General features: G+C 43.5%; 1 protein-coding gene across 1 annotated transcript in view; it reads right to left on the minus strand.

The window, feature by feature from the left end:
• ST8SIA1 (ST8 alpha-N-acetyl-neuraminide alpha-2,8-sialyltransferase 1) overlaps positions 1–16,322 on the minus strand; it is a 151,099-nt gene extending 134,777 nt beyond the window's left edge. Inside the window, exon 1 of the mRNA XM_036251987.1 lies at positions 15,640–16,322. Coding sequence (XP_036107880.1) covers positions 15,640–15,875 — 236 coding nt within the window. The 5' untranslated portion in view covers positions 15,876–16,322. The remainder of the gene's footprint in view (positions 1–15,639) is intronic.
• Between the last annotated feature and the right edge of the window lie 375 nt (positions 16,323–16,697).

Genomic DNA, 16,697 nt, shown 5'->3' on the forward strand with positions numbered 1-16,697 from the left:
TCTTCCCTCTCACACAATGGTATAGCTACAAGGCAGTCCGACAGAAAGGGGACTTATCAATAGCTTTGAAACTCAGCATAGTTATCTAAAACAGACAAATTATAAACCTTGGAACACTACATTACTCAATTTCTTACTGACTTAATTAATGACACGAGACTAGGCCGTAAATTTTATAAAATCAGAAACCATGGTCTATTTTCAACACTGTATCCCAGCACCTAACTAGCACATAACAGGCACAGTAAATATGGATGAACGAGTGAATGAATAGGTGATTTATGGCTGGACTCTGCTGTCTTCCTTAAAATTCTGCTGGCCACTTCATAACATCCTAGTGCTAACCATATGGAAGAAGATGGTGTGTCATAAGGTCATGCTTCACTGTTATATATTCCATCACTGAAGGTACAGGTAATAGGCACAGGATATGTCCCAGGGAGCAGCTTTGCTTATCACCGTGGCTTAATAATTGCCAATTATTCAGCACCTAATCCTTGCAAGGTAAGTAATGCCCATCCATCGCTAAGGTCCAGAAAGTCCAACTAAATTTTTCAAGGCCACAAAGTTAATAAACGACAGAATTAGGATCAAAACATGATTCTCTGAGGCCCAAAAGTCCAAACTCGTTTTAGGTGGGAATCAACGTCCTGCCTGTCATCTCGCCCAGTCAGGTGCAGATGGCTATGGATTCTACACGAATTATTCCACTTAATTCTCATTATAACCCTGTGAAGTGGGTTAGCATATTACACCATTTTTCAGATGACATAATGAAACAGAGAGGTTAAGCAGCTCTCCCAAGGCCACACAGCTCCCAACAGAACCAAAATGGAATGAAAAACTAGAAAGTATTGTTAATTGATCTATCAACTCCAATAAGGGACTGCACTAATTTATATATAGACAGCATCACTTCCAAGATGACTCACAACTTTGTCAAAAGACAAACTGGCCACACTCTACACTGACATATATAATTATCCAGTCGATCCAACTAGCTTCCTAAACACTCCTCTCCAAAATGAAGAGTAATAGGCTCCCAAGTTGCAAAAAAAACATTCCCATTGCAAGGCAAAGGACAAAGGTACATATGTATCTGAATATTTTTAAGTTGCAATCAAATCAACAAGCAAAATATGTGTTCCATCCTCCTATCCTTTTCCTTGGCCAAATATACCTGCATAACAAGCTGGAATGCCAGATTCATAATTAGGCTTCTCAGACTCCAGGAAGTTTGGTACTAGACATAGCAACCCAGGGATAGACTGCCACCAAGTGTACATGTGACCCCCCCTGCCAATCCACCTTCCTTCCCCAGCCTTCCTTTCCCACAAAATTCTGTTCCTTGGCCATCCCTTGAGCCTCGGAGTGCACAGGGCAGTGGGGTGGCTGCCCCCAGGGTGAAGGATGGGGGAAATGCCCCATGCAGGCAGGCAGGCTGTGAACCTGGGTTTGGGTCATTTGGGCAGGGAATTCTAGGGTCTACAAAGGCTCCACTAATGCCCTGCCCTCTTAAGAAGGGATGAGACCACAGGAGGAGTATAATGAGGGCCCTCAACACACAAAGCTGGGCTCCCCTCACCAGAGTCTGAGGAGGGCACTGATAAGAACCCAACCTGGCTCCCACACACGTTTTCAACAGAGACAGCTGCTTAGAGCAAACCTCTCAAAATGCATCCATTTCGCTACCCTTCCCTAACCAAGACTTGGCCATCAATCAAAGTACAATTCATTCACTCCTTTTCCAGTAGTTAAAGCATTCATATTTTGTCATTTCCAAATTTGTCTCTTAATAGCATGATATTTTCTGAGTTTTTAAAACTCTCTCAACTGGTTTGGTGTTGATTCTCTAATGCAGTGCTTCTTGGCCAAGAGCAATTTTGCCCCCCAGGAGACATTCTGCTAAGTCTGGAGACATATGTGGTTATTTCATTTGGTGGACAGAGGCCACGGATGTTGCCAAACATTCTACAGTGTACAGAACAGCCCTACACAAGGAAGAATTTCCCAGCCCAAAATGTAGCAGTGCTGAGACTAGGAAACACTCTAAGGGAAGAATTCCTGGACAGAGAGGATGCCGGGGACTCCTGTGATCCCCACCTCGCCAAGCAGAGTGCTGGGCCTCACTAAAGTATCTGTTAACTGACTGACTGGCTACCTGGTCCCACACCCTCCTAAAACATTCACTCATAGTAATTCAATAAACATTAGTGTGCCAGGAACCGTGGTCAGCTCTGGGAATGCAAATATGAATGAATCAATAGAAAAGGCAGACAAACTGGTACTTTTAATACAGCATAAAAGATGCACCTATCTCTAGCAGATACTTCATATTTGTATATTTTTATGTTCATTATGTCACCCCCATTAGCCAATAAATTTCACGAAAATAAGAATTCTAAGTTCACTATTATAGTTGCAGTATCTTTTATGGTATTAGTGGTAGACACATAGTAGTAGATATTGTGGATGAATAAAAGAAATGTAATAATCTTTATAAAACATTAAAAAAAGAAAGAGAAAGAAAGGAGAAGCTTCTAACACGGCCTGGGTTGGAAGGAAGGCGTAAGGGATATTGCCTTGAGGAGAGAGAACATGGATTAAGCTCTAATTATATGCCAGAAACAGTTCAAGCATTTTTAACGTGTTATCTATTCTAATATGTACAACAATCCTTCAAGGAGCCACATTTCACAGATGTGGAAATGGACAACGAAGGCTGACTTGCTGAAGAACACTGCGCACAGTGGGATCAGGAGGTGAGCACAGCTAACCACAGAATTTTTGCTCTTAACCTCTATACTGCGTGGTCAAAAAGTGCGTGAGACCTGGCGAGGTGAAGTGCGGGGGATGTGGCCTTGAAGGAAAACATTCCAGGCAGAGGGAATGACATGAGGAAAACCAACACAGCCTGGTTTATTTCAGGAACCATAACCCCTACCAATATTAATAGAGCATAAGGAGAAAAACTGCTGAAACATGATGTTGGAGAAGTAATCATGGCCAGAACATAAGATCTATATCTATATATCTATATCTATATCTATATCTAGGTATAGATATATAAATATAAGTTACATAGCAAAGTTTCATTTACCCAAAATTACCAGGGAAGGGGCATAAGGCTTTGAATCAAACAGTTCTGGGTTACAAAGCCAACCCTATCATTTTGTTAAAGGATCTCACTGAGCCTCAATTTCCTTATCTGTAAAACAAAGAACATAAAAATATCTACTGTATTAAGTCGCTGTAGGAACAAAAGATAACAAATATAAGAGCTAAGAGAATCAGGCCTGGTATATTTTGTGTCCAATAAATATGAATGATTTGTTTTTGTCACTGTGGTTGTTGTTGATAAAGTTTTTTCACATTAGTAAATCCACAATGTAATCGCAGTTTATTGTCTCAAGCACCGCAACCTATTAAACCATCTTTTTTCTTAATTAATTTTAAAGTAAATTCCACAAACCCCCCCACTTAACAACTCTAAAGCTTACATCCCACATATAGAGAGGACTACACTTACATCTCAGCCCCTCGACCTCCAGGGCCCTCTGCAGCCACCAGGGCAACTGTGGAAATACCTGTAGCTTCTGGCATCTATAGATTAAGAAACAGGGACAGAAAAGAAGCCACACAACTCTCGAGCTGCTTAGAATAATAGTGTTTCATTCAGAATTTGGGAAAGGAAACAGAAACACGGTGCTCAGAGTAATGGTTACCACCCAGGAAATAGACAGGATTTTCAAAGTACTTTGGTGTGTTACCCTTGTCCCCAAATCCACCAATAACAGTGATGATAGCTGGCACACAGCCAGTGTCCATGGATACTTAATGTTTGTTCATTTCTTTTCTTTTTTCTTTTTTTAAATAAAATAATTTATTTAATGGGTTAACCATACTGCGTCACACAAAGTAAAGGATTGGTAATTATTTTTGTTTCACTAATTTTTTTATTAAATGTATTAGGATGATATTGGTTAATAAAACTATTTGGGTTTTAAGTGCACAGTTCTATAATACATTATCAGTATATTGCATTGTGTGTTCACCACCCAAAATCAAATCTTCCATCACCATATATTGACCCCTTTTACCCTGAGCCACACCTAAGACCATTCAGAGATGATGACCTGGCTTCCACCCACCTTCCAGTCTATCCTTCTACTGTGTTCTCCGTGGGCCACTTATTAACTTTGCATACAGGAAGCACACCAGGCACGTCTGCACCTCCCTGCTCTGGCCTTTGCTATTGTCTCTGCCTGGAGCATCCTTCTGCCCTCACCTCCTACCACGACCCCAATTTACCAGCCTTCAAGACTTAGTGCAAGAACCACCTCCTCTCTGATTTCCCTCCTTCTGATAGAATTAAACACCACATTCCACAAATTTCCCCAACACTTTGCTGGTGTTTGTTTCTATCATTATAACTACCATAAACAGAGGTAGGTGGCGAGCATCATTGTAGGCGCTTTCTGTATGCTATCATGTAATTTTCACTACAAATCTGTATGACGTGATTGCAAACCCCATTTTGCACATGGGAAAACTGAAGCTCTCAGTTGAACTTACCAGTGATCACACAATGAGAAAGGGATACATCCAGAATTCCAACCACTTCTCACAGCTCCCAAATCCCTAAGTCTTTCACTGGCCATGTTGCTTCTCTTTGCTGGCCCTACTTCCAGTTGGTTAGTTCATTGGATACACGTATGCCTGTCCCATGGCATTGCAGCAAATCCCTTGATGACAGGGACCAGGGCATGTTCATCTTTATAAATGCATAATGTATCCACTTGTACAAGAGTCTTAGGAGAATTAAAGAAGACAATACATTTAAAGCACTCAGCATAGTGCCATACAAATAATAAGTGCCACATAATGTGTTTGTTGTTGTTACCATGTCAGGTGTCAAGAATAACGCCTGACACATAAATTTTGAACTGAGGTTTACGTCTGAGAAGCAAATGAAATAGATAAAGAACAGAAAAGCTCAATGCCACTTTGGTTGGGCATTGGCCCACACTACTTGACTACTACATCAGAAACAACAAGAGTTGCATAGAAACTTTCTTAAAGATATTAGGAAAACTTCCTATTTGCAGGTTTATTACTCTCTGGCTGCCCTCTCCTATGAGATTTGTCAAGGTTCCCCTCTGAGAAGTCAGTACTTAAGTTGTGAGCTGGTAGAAGAAAAATCACAAAAGTAAATAGAAGCACAGAGAGCCACTATAATCGGAAATTCTAATGCTTATAAACATAGTAAAACACTTTCCTGTGTCCTCATAGCATTTAATAGTACTTTAAGTCATCACATTTCTTCACTCATTTGTTTTTATCAGTCGCCCTCCTAGCAGGAGGAAAGCTGTCTCAGAGAAAGCAATCTGTCCATCCTATTCACTACGATCCCTAACTCATATCTGATGCATAGCAGTCACTCATTTAAAATTGATCAATTGATCACATTTGTATGTATGTATATATCTATATATACTTGCACATGATATCATTCCATGGTTTATGAATAAATGTGGAGATATCCACACACTTAAGTGCATATTATACATCTGTGTACATATATTTGTATTTGTGCAAAAGATATTTCAAACTGGAAAATGCAGACACCTGTTTGCCAAAGTAGGGTCTCCTGAACATAATACTTCCTTCTTATTAGAGTAGTTAGCTAAATAAACATTAGCTGAGATACAGAGTTAAGGTCAAGAGGAAGACATGGGAGATGTGACAAACAAGAATTAACTAACAGTTAGTAGACCCAAGAGTGAGGAAGGGGGAGACTTGAGACCTCCTCCAGAATGTGGTCTCACAGGTATCCTAACATCTGGTGGGGTAGCCTTGAAACCTGAGGAGGTATTTTTTGTTTGTTTTTGCACAACCCAACTCCAGAGTATAAAATAAATATTTCAAATGACCAAATGAGTGGGGGCACTTGGTTCAGCTTCAGCCAGCTAAGCTGCCTGCTCAGACTGTATCTGACTGTATTTTCTTTTCTTGCAAATAAACTATTGCATGTTTTGCTGCTATTTGGTACTGTCTCTTGTGTGAATTCCTTCCTAGAAGCACAGGGGCTGAGGAGGGGCGGCGCAGAGACCACCTCTCACATCTTGGTGCCGTGCCGTGCTGTGGCTGGGACTGCGCAAATGTAAGTCCTCCTGCCACGAGGCTGGAAAGAGGGCGATTTTGATTTTGGTTTCACTTCTTGACCAGGATCAGTAGGGTGAGGCAGTAGTTAATTTTGGAGAAATGACTGTGAGCAGAAAATCAAAGTAATTATGAGCACCTGGTGATGAACTGGTGCCAAAGATGAGAGGCACACCCTCCCTCTGGTCTGTGCAAGCAGACACTCAGGTGACTGAGAGTCTCTGTGGAGGTGATGAAGGGTCTTCCTAGAGACAGATAAGGGCCTCATACGGACTCTAGAACACATTTTTAATTAAACTTTGACCCATCCAGGGGGCCCACATAAGGGCTGGTCACCAAGTGCTACAGGTCTTCACAGGTGGTCTACACAGCCAGCGAGAGAAACTGAGACACACAAGAGTGGGGATGACCAGCAGTGCCATGGTCTCAGGAAGCTCCCTCTGCAAGCAGCACACTTTGACCCATAACACTGAGCCCTGAGCACTATGCTCGCAGTCATGACTTCCTCACGACTACATTCTTGGCATATCATTTTGGCTCATATGAACTGACATGAATTGATGCACTGGGCCTACCTGACAGGGCTCCTGAATCTACATTATTGTCTCCCTCTATGTAGATGTCAAATTCTGCATCTGCCAACGAGCTAGAAGACAACATCATGGGACAGAGAGATTCTAAGGACACTTCCCTAAGAACACTGATGAGGTTCCACTTTTAACATGTATTCTCTGACACTGTTGGGCGACACATTGGCCTGAACCTCTTAATAAGCATCATTTTATTTGTGCCTGAAAATTACATCAGCCTAAAACTCTAAGAGAGCAAGTTGAGGTCCTAATACTGAGGCTTTTTATTCACTTATTATGGGCCTTGTCAATGGAGCCCCCTGACCTTCACGCCTGCAGGACACAACCTCTGGCATAAATGACATCAGGGACTTTCCTTTTCCTTCCCAGAAAGAGGATTGATCCCTGACTGTAACACTTGTAAAAATTTTTCTAGGTGTTTAGAAAAACCTCATAGACATAGCAAGGAATGTCCTCTCTAACCTTCAGGGAAATATGCACACACCCTGGGGTCCCGACTTCCTATTTTTCTTAACACTGAAAGGGGATTTCCATACCTCTTTTAATAGTTAACATGCACAAAACTGTAGAATCTGGGAGAGAGGATTCCAGGGAGGCTACAAAGCTATTTTGAATGGAAAATTTATGATCATTTATACAATCAACATGATAGGCTTCATAATTTTTTCTTCCATCTTAGAATGACACAAGACATAGGGGGAATTCCTTCACTGAGTAAATTGGCTAGATGAACTATCTTTATCTTTTTAAAAGGCCATGAGCAGTGGCAGAGCTATAGATGTAATAAGTGGGAATTTAACAACATCAGACACAGTGGGGTGAGTCCTAAAGGAACAAGTCCCACAGGGGCTGGCGACTCTGGCGACAACACCATAGGAAGCACAGGGAGGATTCCTGTACCTAAGGAGAAAGAGGCAGGAGGCAGACCATGCGGTAAGGCGGGCTAGTCCAAGGTCCAGGGAGGCTAGGAGTTACGGATGCCTACTTAGTCATCAACAGGGTCAAGGCAGGGATATGTCAGGGGATGCCCAAACATTCCCTAGCACTTTTATCCTCTGTTCTCTTACAAATGAGGAACACTTCTTCTATTCCCCAAGACTTGTCCCTGGGATGCACCTTAAAGACCTGGAATAAACTTGACTCCCCAGACTTTAAAGAGAAAGAAATTAGTATTTTTCTGCAATATGGCTAGCCCCAATACAAATCGGAGGATCAAGAGATATGGCCTGAGAATGGCAGCCTGAATAATAATGCCGTCTTACAATTTGACCTGTTCTATCACTGACAAGGCAAATGGACAGAGGTTTCTTATGTCCAGGCCTTTGTGGCCTTAAGGAATGACCCAACTTCATTCAAGGGCTGCAAGATAAATCCTGCCATGCTTGCTGTAATGACCCATGTTCTAAAACCCCCTTAGAGAAAGAACGAACCTCACCAGAAGTCTCGAAGGCAATGTCCCCTGAACCAACACCATCCTACTCTTCAGAGGTCCTGGCTCAACATGCCCAGGAATCCCCCCTAAAGTTCTCCTTCCATTGCAAGAGGCAGCAGGACAGCAGGGTGTAGAACTAGGGTACAGGTTCCATTTCTTGTACAGGACCTGATGAATATATAGGACAAAGTAGGCAGTTTCCCTGATGATCCTGACAAATTTATAAATGAATAGAGAAAGGTTACAATATCTTTTGACTTAACCTGGAGGCATCTAAGCTTTCTTCTACTGGGAGCTATGTCCTCAGCTTAAAGGGAATTCACATATCAAATGGCACAGGAATATGCTGATGAACTAAATGTTCAAAATCCCCAGTAGCTCTGGGGAACTAGGGCTGTTCCCTCAAACAATCCAAACTGGGACTATAATTCTCAGTCGGGCAGATGGGACCAGGATCATATAATTCATGGACTCACAAGAGCCTAAAAGAACCTGCCTACTACAACAAATTAGCTACCACTGACCAGAGACCACAGGAAAACCCCTACCACCTTCTTAGGAAAGCTCAGGGAGATAATTATTAAATTTACTGATTTAGGTCCCACCGAGCCTGAGGAGCCATTGTCCTCAAGACAAATATATACCCCCAATCAGCTACTGACATACTGAGGAAATTACAAAAATTGGCATGGGTCCTTCCACTCCACTTGCCAATATTTAATCTATGGCCAATGTGGTCTTCTATAATCACGACCAAGAGGAAGAGGAGGGGGCCCAGACAAAGGAACGATGTAAGGAGAAGAGGCAGGCACAGTTTTAGCTGCATGAGAGGGATCCCGGCCGCAGAAGGGAAAGCCCCATCAAGGCTCGGGCCAAGGACAACTCCAAAATGGTTCTCCCGGTAATTGCCACAAATGTGGGCAGCTTGGGTACTGGAAGTGAGGATGCCCTAAGAAGGCTCAAACAAGCCCTGCCCCATATGTCACAAATTTGGCTATTGAAAAGGGGACTGTCCCGAGGGTCAGAAAACCTCCAGGTTGTATTCTCCCTCCTTAGTGGCTTTAAACTGATGGGGCCTTCCATCTTTGTCGGCTCCCACCAAGACCATCAGTACCACCGGGATAGAGCCAAGGGTACCCTAGATGTGGCAGGTCAGCCCATTAATGTTCTTCTTGATACAGGAGCAGCCTACTCTGGGCTAACTTCCTATTTCCGGGAAATTCTCCTCACAAGCTGCTCAGATAATGGAAGTGGAGGAAAACCAACCCCAAGACACTTTTACTCCTCCTTTGAACTGTCTTTGGGGATCCACCATATTTGCGCATTCATTTCTTATAATACCTGAATGTCCCACTCCCTGATTGGGGAGAGACATCTTAAGTAAGATCAAATTCAAATAATCTTTCCAGCCATGAAGATCCAATTCAAATAATGATACTAGATGCTAACAAAACAAATGAGGGAATCGCTTTAGACACAGAAAGCTTTTGGGAACTGAAGCTCAAATATGGGCAATGGGTGTCCCTGGACAAGCAAAATATACTAACCTGCAATGATTAAATTATAAGATCCTACAAAATTTCCCCATAAAAAACAATATCTGGCCCTGGCCAGTTTGGCTCAGCGGTTAGAGCATCGGCCCGCGGATGAGAGAGTCCCAGGTTCTGTTTCCACTAAGGGCATGTACCTTGGTTGCAGATCATCCCTGGGCCTGGTTGGGGTTGTGTGGGTGGCAACCAGTCGATGTGACTCTCTCACAGCAATATTCTCTCTCTCTCTTCCTCCCTTTCTCCCTCCTGCTCTATCTGAGGATAAATGCAAAAATGTCCTTGCGTGAGAATAAAACAAACAAACAAACAAACACATCTGATTAACTCTGAGGTGAGGGAGGACTTACAAGAAACCATATACAAATTCCTCAAACATAGCCTCTTAATTCCTTGTAATTCCCCTTGTAATATTCCTGTTCTACCCATAAGGAAAAAGGATGGGAAATACAGACTCATTCAAGACCTACAGATAACCAATGCGGCAATAGTTCCCATAAACCCAGTTAAGTCCATGTCTCAATTTATATTGCTACTAACAAATTTCTTCATGTTCTTTTGGATTCACCTTTTACTCTTTTATTGTCTTAGAATGCCTCCTTTCTCCCCATGGAAGCCTTTCTCAGAATTGCTCTTCCTCGAGTCAGTGGTTTTCAATATAACTTTTCTCCTTATTGGCTCATTTACCTGTGCACCTCAAGGCATGTCATTTGAAGCTTGTTTTGATCTTTTCTACAGTCATACACAATGAATAAACTTCTATTCTTATCGCTAACCTCTACTCATGTGCTGTCCCCAGGCTGGAGAAACAACAACTATTTGTTATTTGCTTAAGGACTAACCTTACAGGTTTCCAATATAACTGAAACCTGTTGATGTGCCATCAGCCTCCCAGAGTGGAGACTGAGCATGCTCTAGCAGGACTCCTGGCCAATTCTAGCATTACCTTATCCCATAGCCTCTATCATGCTAACTTGTCTAGCCACAATCCAACTTTTTTAATTACTCTAAAATCAAATGGAACACCTTGGTGTTTTCAGTCCTTAACTACCATAATACATACAAACCTTAACAAGAATTTCTCCCATCAGGAAGACAGAAATGTTTTTAACTGCGACCAGGATGGCCTCACTTGCAATTTCTCAGAGAACTAAACCTCCTATAATTGTAACACAAACCAAATCGCTACCTACTGCTATAGAAATGGTACACACACCGTGAGCAGGTATTTGCAATGGATCCCTTTCTTAAAACGGGACCAAATGCTACTAACTGTACCCTCTAATCCCTCAATAGCTCCACTATCTGCAAAACAACTTTGCAGGCACAGATTATACAAAACTGGAAGAGAATCTTTTTTTCCCTCATATAAGGGGAGAAAAAGAAGCCAATATCCTGCTGCAATACACAGGCATTGACGTCAATCACTAATTGGCTAAATCATTTCTCCCTAGATCTCACTAAACCTAATGATCCTAATGGATATCTTTACTTACCCAAAAGACTTATTTTTCTAGGAAAAATACCCCAAGTTAGAATAGCTCAACAATACATTAACCCATATACAATCATAGGAACATGGACAACAGGCTACACCACGCCCCCTGAGCAAACTGTTTAGATTTATCATCCTCACAAAAGGTACAAAAGGGCCATAGTTTTACTTGTTCTAGGCCTAACAGCCTTCATTGGAAGCCTAATTGGGCTAGCCAGGGGCATTACCTACAGTGCTGTTACAGCCAAAAATATAACTGACTCAGCAGTTAGAGTGTTGGCCCATGGACCAATGAGCTATGGGTTCAGTTCCAGTCAAGGGCACATACCTCAGTTCCGGTTCATCTCCAGCCCTGGTCAGGGTCATGCAACCAGTCGATGTGTCTCTCTCACATCAATGTTTCTCTCTCTCTCCCTTTCTTCCTCTCGGTTCTTGGAAGTAGAAAATTGTAATTTATAACAATTATAACAACATTGATTGGCTTATGCCATTCACTCAGCATATATATATGCTTCAATGGCCACTATTGCTACCACTATTGGCAGAGACTTAAGATCATTATCTCAATCAATAAATTTGCTAGCCAAGATGGTCATTGATAACCACATTGCATTATATTACTTATTAGATTCCCAAGGAAGAGTATGTGCCCTAGCAAACACCTCATGCTGTTTCTGCATCAATATAACTGGACAAATAGAAACAGATGTTCAGACCATTTTAGAACATGCTACTTGGTTACAGGATTTTAGTCAAGAAAGCATAGAAGATACTATTTGGAATAAAATTAAGCAGGCACTTCCCAATTTAACTTGGTTCTTACCCTTGTTAGGCCCACTAATAACTCACACTTATCTGCACCTTTCGACCCTGCCTAATAAGAAAATTAATGGCTATTTCCTCCCAGATACAGGCAATGCATCTACAAATAATGGTTCAACAAGGCTATCAGTCTATATATCAAAATCCATTGGACCAGGCTACATAGCACTTGCACTCCACTCCAACCCAGCCACCCCACCCAGAGAGCAAGGGATATCGGGCCAATATAGCTCTACATCCTAATTCTGCAAGTAGATTCGGAAGCCAGAATATCATCCCTCAACTTCCCACACAAATTTGGCCAATATTACTTGAGCTGGGGAATGTTAGAGTAGGTAGCTAGATAGACATGAGCTGGGACAGATGGCTAAAAATCAAGGGGAAGGTGTGACAAACAAGAATTAACTAAGAATTAGCAGACCCAAGAGTTAGAAAGGGGAGACTTGAAACCTCCTCCAAGGTATGGTCTAATATACAGCTTAACATCTGGGTAGGGCAGCCTTGAAACCTGAGGAGATATTTTTTTTGTTTTTACACAACCCAGCTCTGAGGTATAAAATTTCAAATGCCCAAGTGAGTGGAGCACTTGGTTTGACTTCAACTAGCTTAGCTGCCCACTTAGACTATATCTGAGTATATTTCCTTTTCTTGCAAATAAACTATTGCATGCTGTGCTGCTATTTGGTATTTTCTCTTGTTTGAATTCCTTCCTACAAGCAAGACAAGAACCGAGGGCACAGAGACCACCTCGAACATTCTGTCTGACCTATCTAATATTTAACAAATATACACTACTACTCTCACAATAAAAACCCAGATGGTTAAAAAAACAAAAAACAATGGGTTATAATAAACATGAAGGTAAAACATTTTTTTTTTTATTTAACAGACCATGATATTTTTCCTATCTTTTAAAACTCCTTGTCCTTATTTTATTTTGTTTTTTTATCCTCACCTGAGGACATTTTTTCCATTTTTTGTTCAGATAGAGTGGGAGGGAGAGAGAGGAAGAGAAAGAGAGAGAGAAACATCGACGTGAAAGGGACACATCGAATGGCTGCCACCCACACGACCCAACCAGGGCCAGGGACAAACTGCAACCAAGGTACGTGCCCTTAGCGGGAACCGAACCCAGGTGTCACTGGACCGCAGGCTGACGCTCCAACCACTGAGCCAAACCAGCCAGGGCATTCCTTGTCCTTATTTATTAGCTTAAGTATGAGGGGTGTAAAGGAGAGTGGGCAGAATATGGACCAATAAAGTTTCTCTACAATTTGACAGGTGAAACGTTCCAAATTCATATGGGCTGGCAAGCTGTTCTTATTATGTTGTAACATATACAGAAAATTGTAATTTATAGCAATTATAATAACACCACTGATTGGGTTATACCATTCACTTAGCATCACTTTTATTATTTAAACCTTATACCAACCCTGCAAGGTAGATGTTATTATTTATAAATAAGGAAACTGAGATTCTAAGAGATAGAGTAACTTGCCAAAGATCCTCTGTGTTTATCTAGTCATGGCATAGTCAGACTAAAAATTCAGGCTTCTACTCTGAAGCCCAAACTCTTTTCAGTAAACAGCGGTGTATCTTACACTGTTTTACAGGACTAACTTTGAGGAATTAGTGTTTAGGCAGTTTGTATACCGTATGCATTTCAATAAGTAATTCTTTACACATAGAGACTAGACCAAATGGCAGCCAAATACACTGAAGATTGCTCCAGGCTACAGACAAGCAAGGGACAAATGTGTCTTAGAATCTATCAGCCTGTGTCTCAGCATATGAAGCATTTTCCACTTCATTATGTCCTCTAAAAGAAATCTATTTTCTAACAGGGCTTCATTATTCCTCCTTCTATACAGAGAGAGAGAGAGAGAGAGAGAGAGAGAGAGAGAGAGAAGGGGGGGAGGAGGAGGGAGGGGAAGAGGGAGGGGGAGGGGAGGGGAAGGGGAGAGGGAGAGGGAGGGGAGGGGGAGGGGGAGAGGGAGAAAAGAAAAAAAAAGGACTCTTTCATTGCAAACCAATGGGAAGTTCCTAACTCATTTCCTTATATTACTTGACATGAAAAGTGCTTTCTGTCTTTAGAGACAACTGCTGGATGCTATGCCTTTTGGGTGCTTTTGAGTCCCAACAATCAATACTGTGCAGATGAGAGATTAGTCCTTATATTCTTTTAAGGAGAGTGGGGTGATTTTAACCTTAATAAAAGCAGAATTCTAAAAAGAGAAAAGTAAAGTCACCCCCCTCTTCCCCCCCCCCGCCCGCCCCCATTTAAAGGAGAATTCAGCAGCCTTCCCTGAAGGAATTTGGCTATTATTTTTTTGACCTTCTTTTTTCCAGGAGCAGAGCTGAGAGAGATTATGAGGAAAACCATATGTTTTGAAAGTTTTTTCAAATTTATAGATGTTTCTGAACATTTGGAACTGTAAAGAAAATGTTTAAATTGGCTCTCATCTGCCCATATACTGCTTGAAAGATCCTATGCAGAGCAAAGGAAAGCACTTCCCATCCAGACCACTACAATCACAGGAAGAGCCAACCGCAGCATCACAAGCCCGGGAACTGAAGGTGAAAGGGGCATCTGGCAGTGGTGGAAACACCAGTGTGTCCCCCAAGGAAGTGGAAACGAAGCAACTCTGCCCTTTCTTCCAATCCACATACAACCTCTACAGCCAAGAACTTATTTTTAGACACCTAAACTGAAATTCCCAGAGAGGAAGGAAAACTACAACCTCTGAGTGATCCTCATAGTTCTTGGATCCAACCTGGTTATAGTTTTCATTTGTTTTCTGATTTCCAGTCCCTTCCTAAAACGATCTCTTATTCTTCAGAAGGCTTTCCCAGTCTAAGCCAAGAGAAAGATCTGGAAGCTTTAGAGCTTTAGTGATTAAAATCCCAGCAGCTACACTTCTGGAGGTGCACGACCTTGGGGAAGTATCTCATCCTCCTAAAGACTGAGTTTGTAGTTGGTAAGGCAGGGTTGATTGCTGTTATTAAAAAGTTGTGGAGACTTCAATATATAACACAGTACCCGGCTCTTGGTCGGACATTAGAAAGTGCCCTGTGTTTGTTATGGGTATACTGCACAAAGCCACTGGATCCTGGTTGAGTATGCACATTTTCACTGCCCAAGACTTGGCCATTACACTCATATTGATGATTAATGTTGTCAACCATTCACCTAACCTCATTAAGATATCACCTACCTGCTTCTAGTTCTCTATAGTTTCAGAGATCTGCAGAGCCCAAGAGATGGATTCTCATTAAGTGCAAGGAACAAAGTTCACCTGGGGTACCCTTCGCACCATATCGTTGAATACATGTCAGGTTTGGGCAGAAATGCATACAGGCTTTTTACATGGACAAAGCAGGTGTCCACACATTTCCTGAGGTAAAGGATGGGAAGGGCTCCTGACTAAAGTCTCCAGCTTGGGAATGGAATGGAAAGAAAAGGGAGTCGAACAAGAAAGCCTGGATGGAAGGGATGCCTCTGCGAGGCGATCCTCGCGGGGAACCGTGTCCTCGGGCGCCCTGGGAGGAAAGGACACGAGAGGGGAGGAGCCGCGAGGGCAGCAGTACCTGAAGAGTCTGGCCGCCGTCTCGTTCCTCCTCCACGCAGTGCCCTGTTGCAGCACCCCCTGCACGATCTCCTTCTCGTTGGGCAGCCGGTAGACGGGGAAAATGTAGAGCCAACAGAGGACCACGACGCAGAGGGCACTGGCTCCCACCGGCAGCCGGCTCCGCGGCAACTTCCACGCCAGTACAGCCATGGCCCCTCTGGACATGTGTAGCCGGGCCCGCCAGCAGGGGCTCATCGCTGCCCCAGGGTCCCGAGGGCGAAGCCCAGAGCCTCACACAGCGCTAGGCAAAGTAGCAGCGGAGGGTGCCCCCACCGCGGCCCCCATGCACACACACCTTTCGCTTTCTTGCTTGCACTCACACAAACGCTTCTTCGGCCCTCACGGCCCCAAAGGTCAGAGCAAGGATTTGTTTTTAATGCAACTTTTTCAAGGATTTCTTTCCAGGGTAAGTGCTCAGGGGGCAAGTCACGAGCTATGGCCACGGTTGCTTCCCCTGAAGAAGGCGGGCGCTGGGTTCTCCGCCAGCGCGGAGAGCGGCGGCGACGAGTCGCTCCCTCTGGTTCTGCAGCATCACTGTCGCCCGCGGCGTGGGTCCGGGGAGCGGCTGGGCTCGCTCTCAGACATTTGGCCCGTGGCGTCCCCTTTTGAGAGATGCTCCTGCGCCCTTAGCCGCTTCTCTCACCTCCCTCGCAGCTGCGCCGCCAGGCACCCCTCCGGACGCGCTCTCCGCCGCGCCAAGTCCTTGGAAATTTCCACGGCGGCCCGGGACCGCTATCCTGCCCCGAGCTTCTCCGCCGCGTCCGCCAGGACCCTCGCTTCCCACCCCTCCCGGAGAAGAAAATAACTCACTCTCATCAGTTAATTCAGCAGCGCGCTGCAGCCTTCCGCTGCGCTCCGACTTCGCAGACAAACGCCCGGGGATTGGTGGAAATCAAGGTCCCCCTCCCTCCCCCACTCGCAAAATTGCCTTCTTCGACCCGTTCAGATCCGCGACGCTCGCCTTGAGCGCGCGCCCCTCTCTCCCGCCCTTGCTCTCTGAAGATAGAAGCGAACAAT

This window comes from Molossus molossus, unplaced genomic scaffold (assembly GCF_014108415.1).
Source record: "Molossus molossus isolate mMolMol1 unplaced genomic scaffold, mMolMol1.p scaffold_m16_p_10, whole genome shotgun sequence".
Taxonomy (NCBI): domain Eukaryota; kingdom Metazoa; phylum Chordata; class Mammalia; order Chiroptera; family Molossidae; genus Molossus; species Molossus molossus.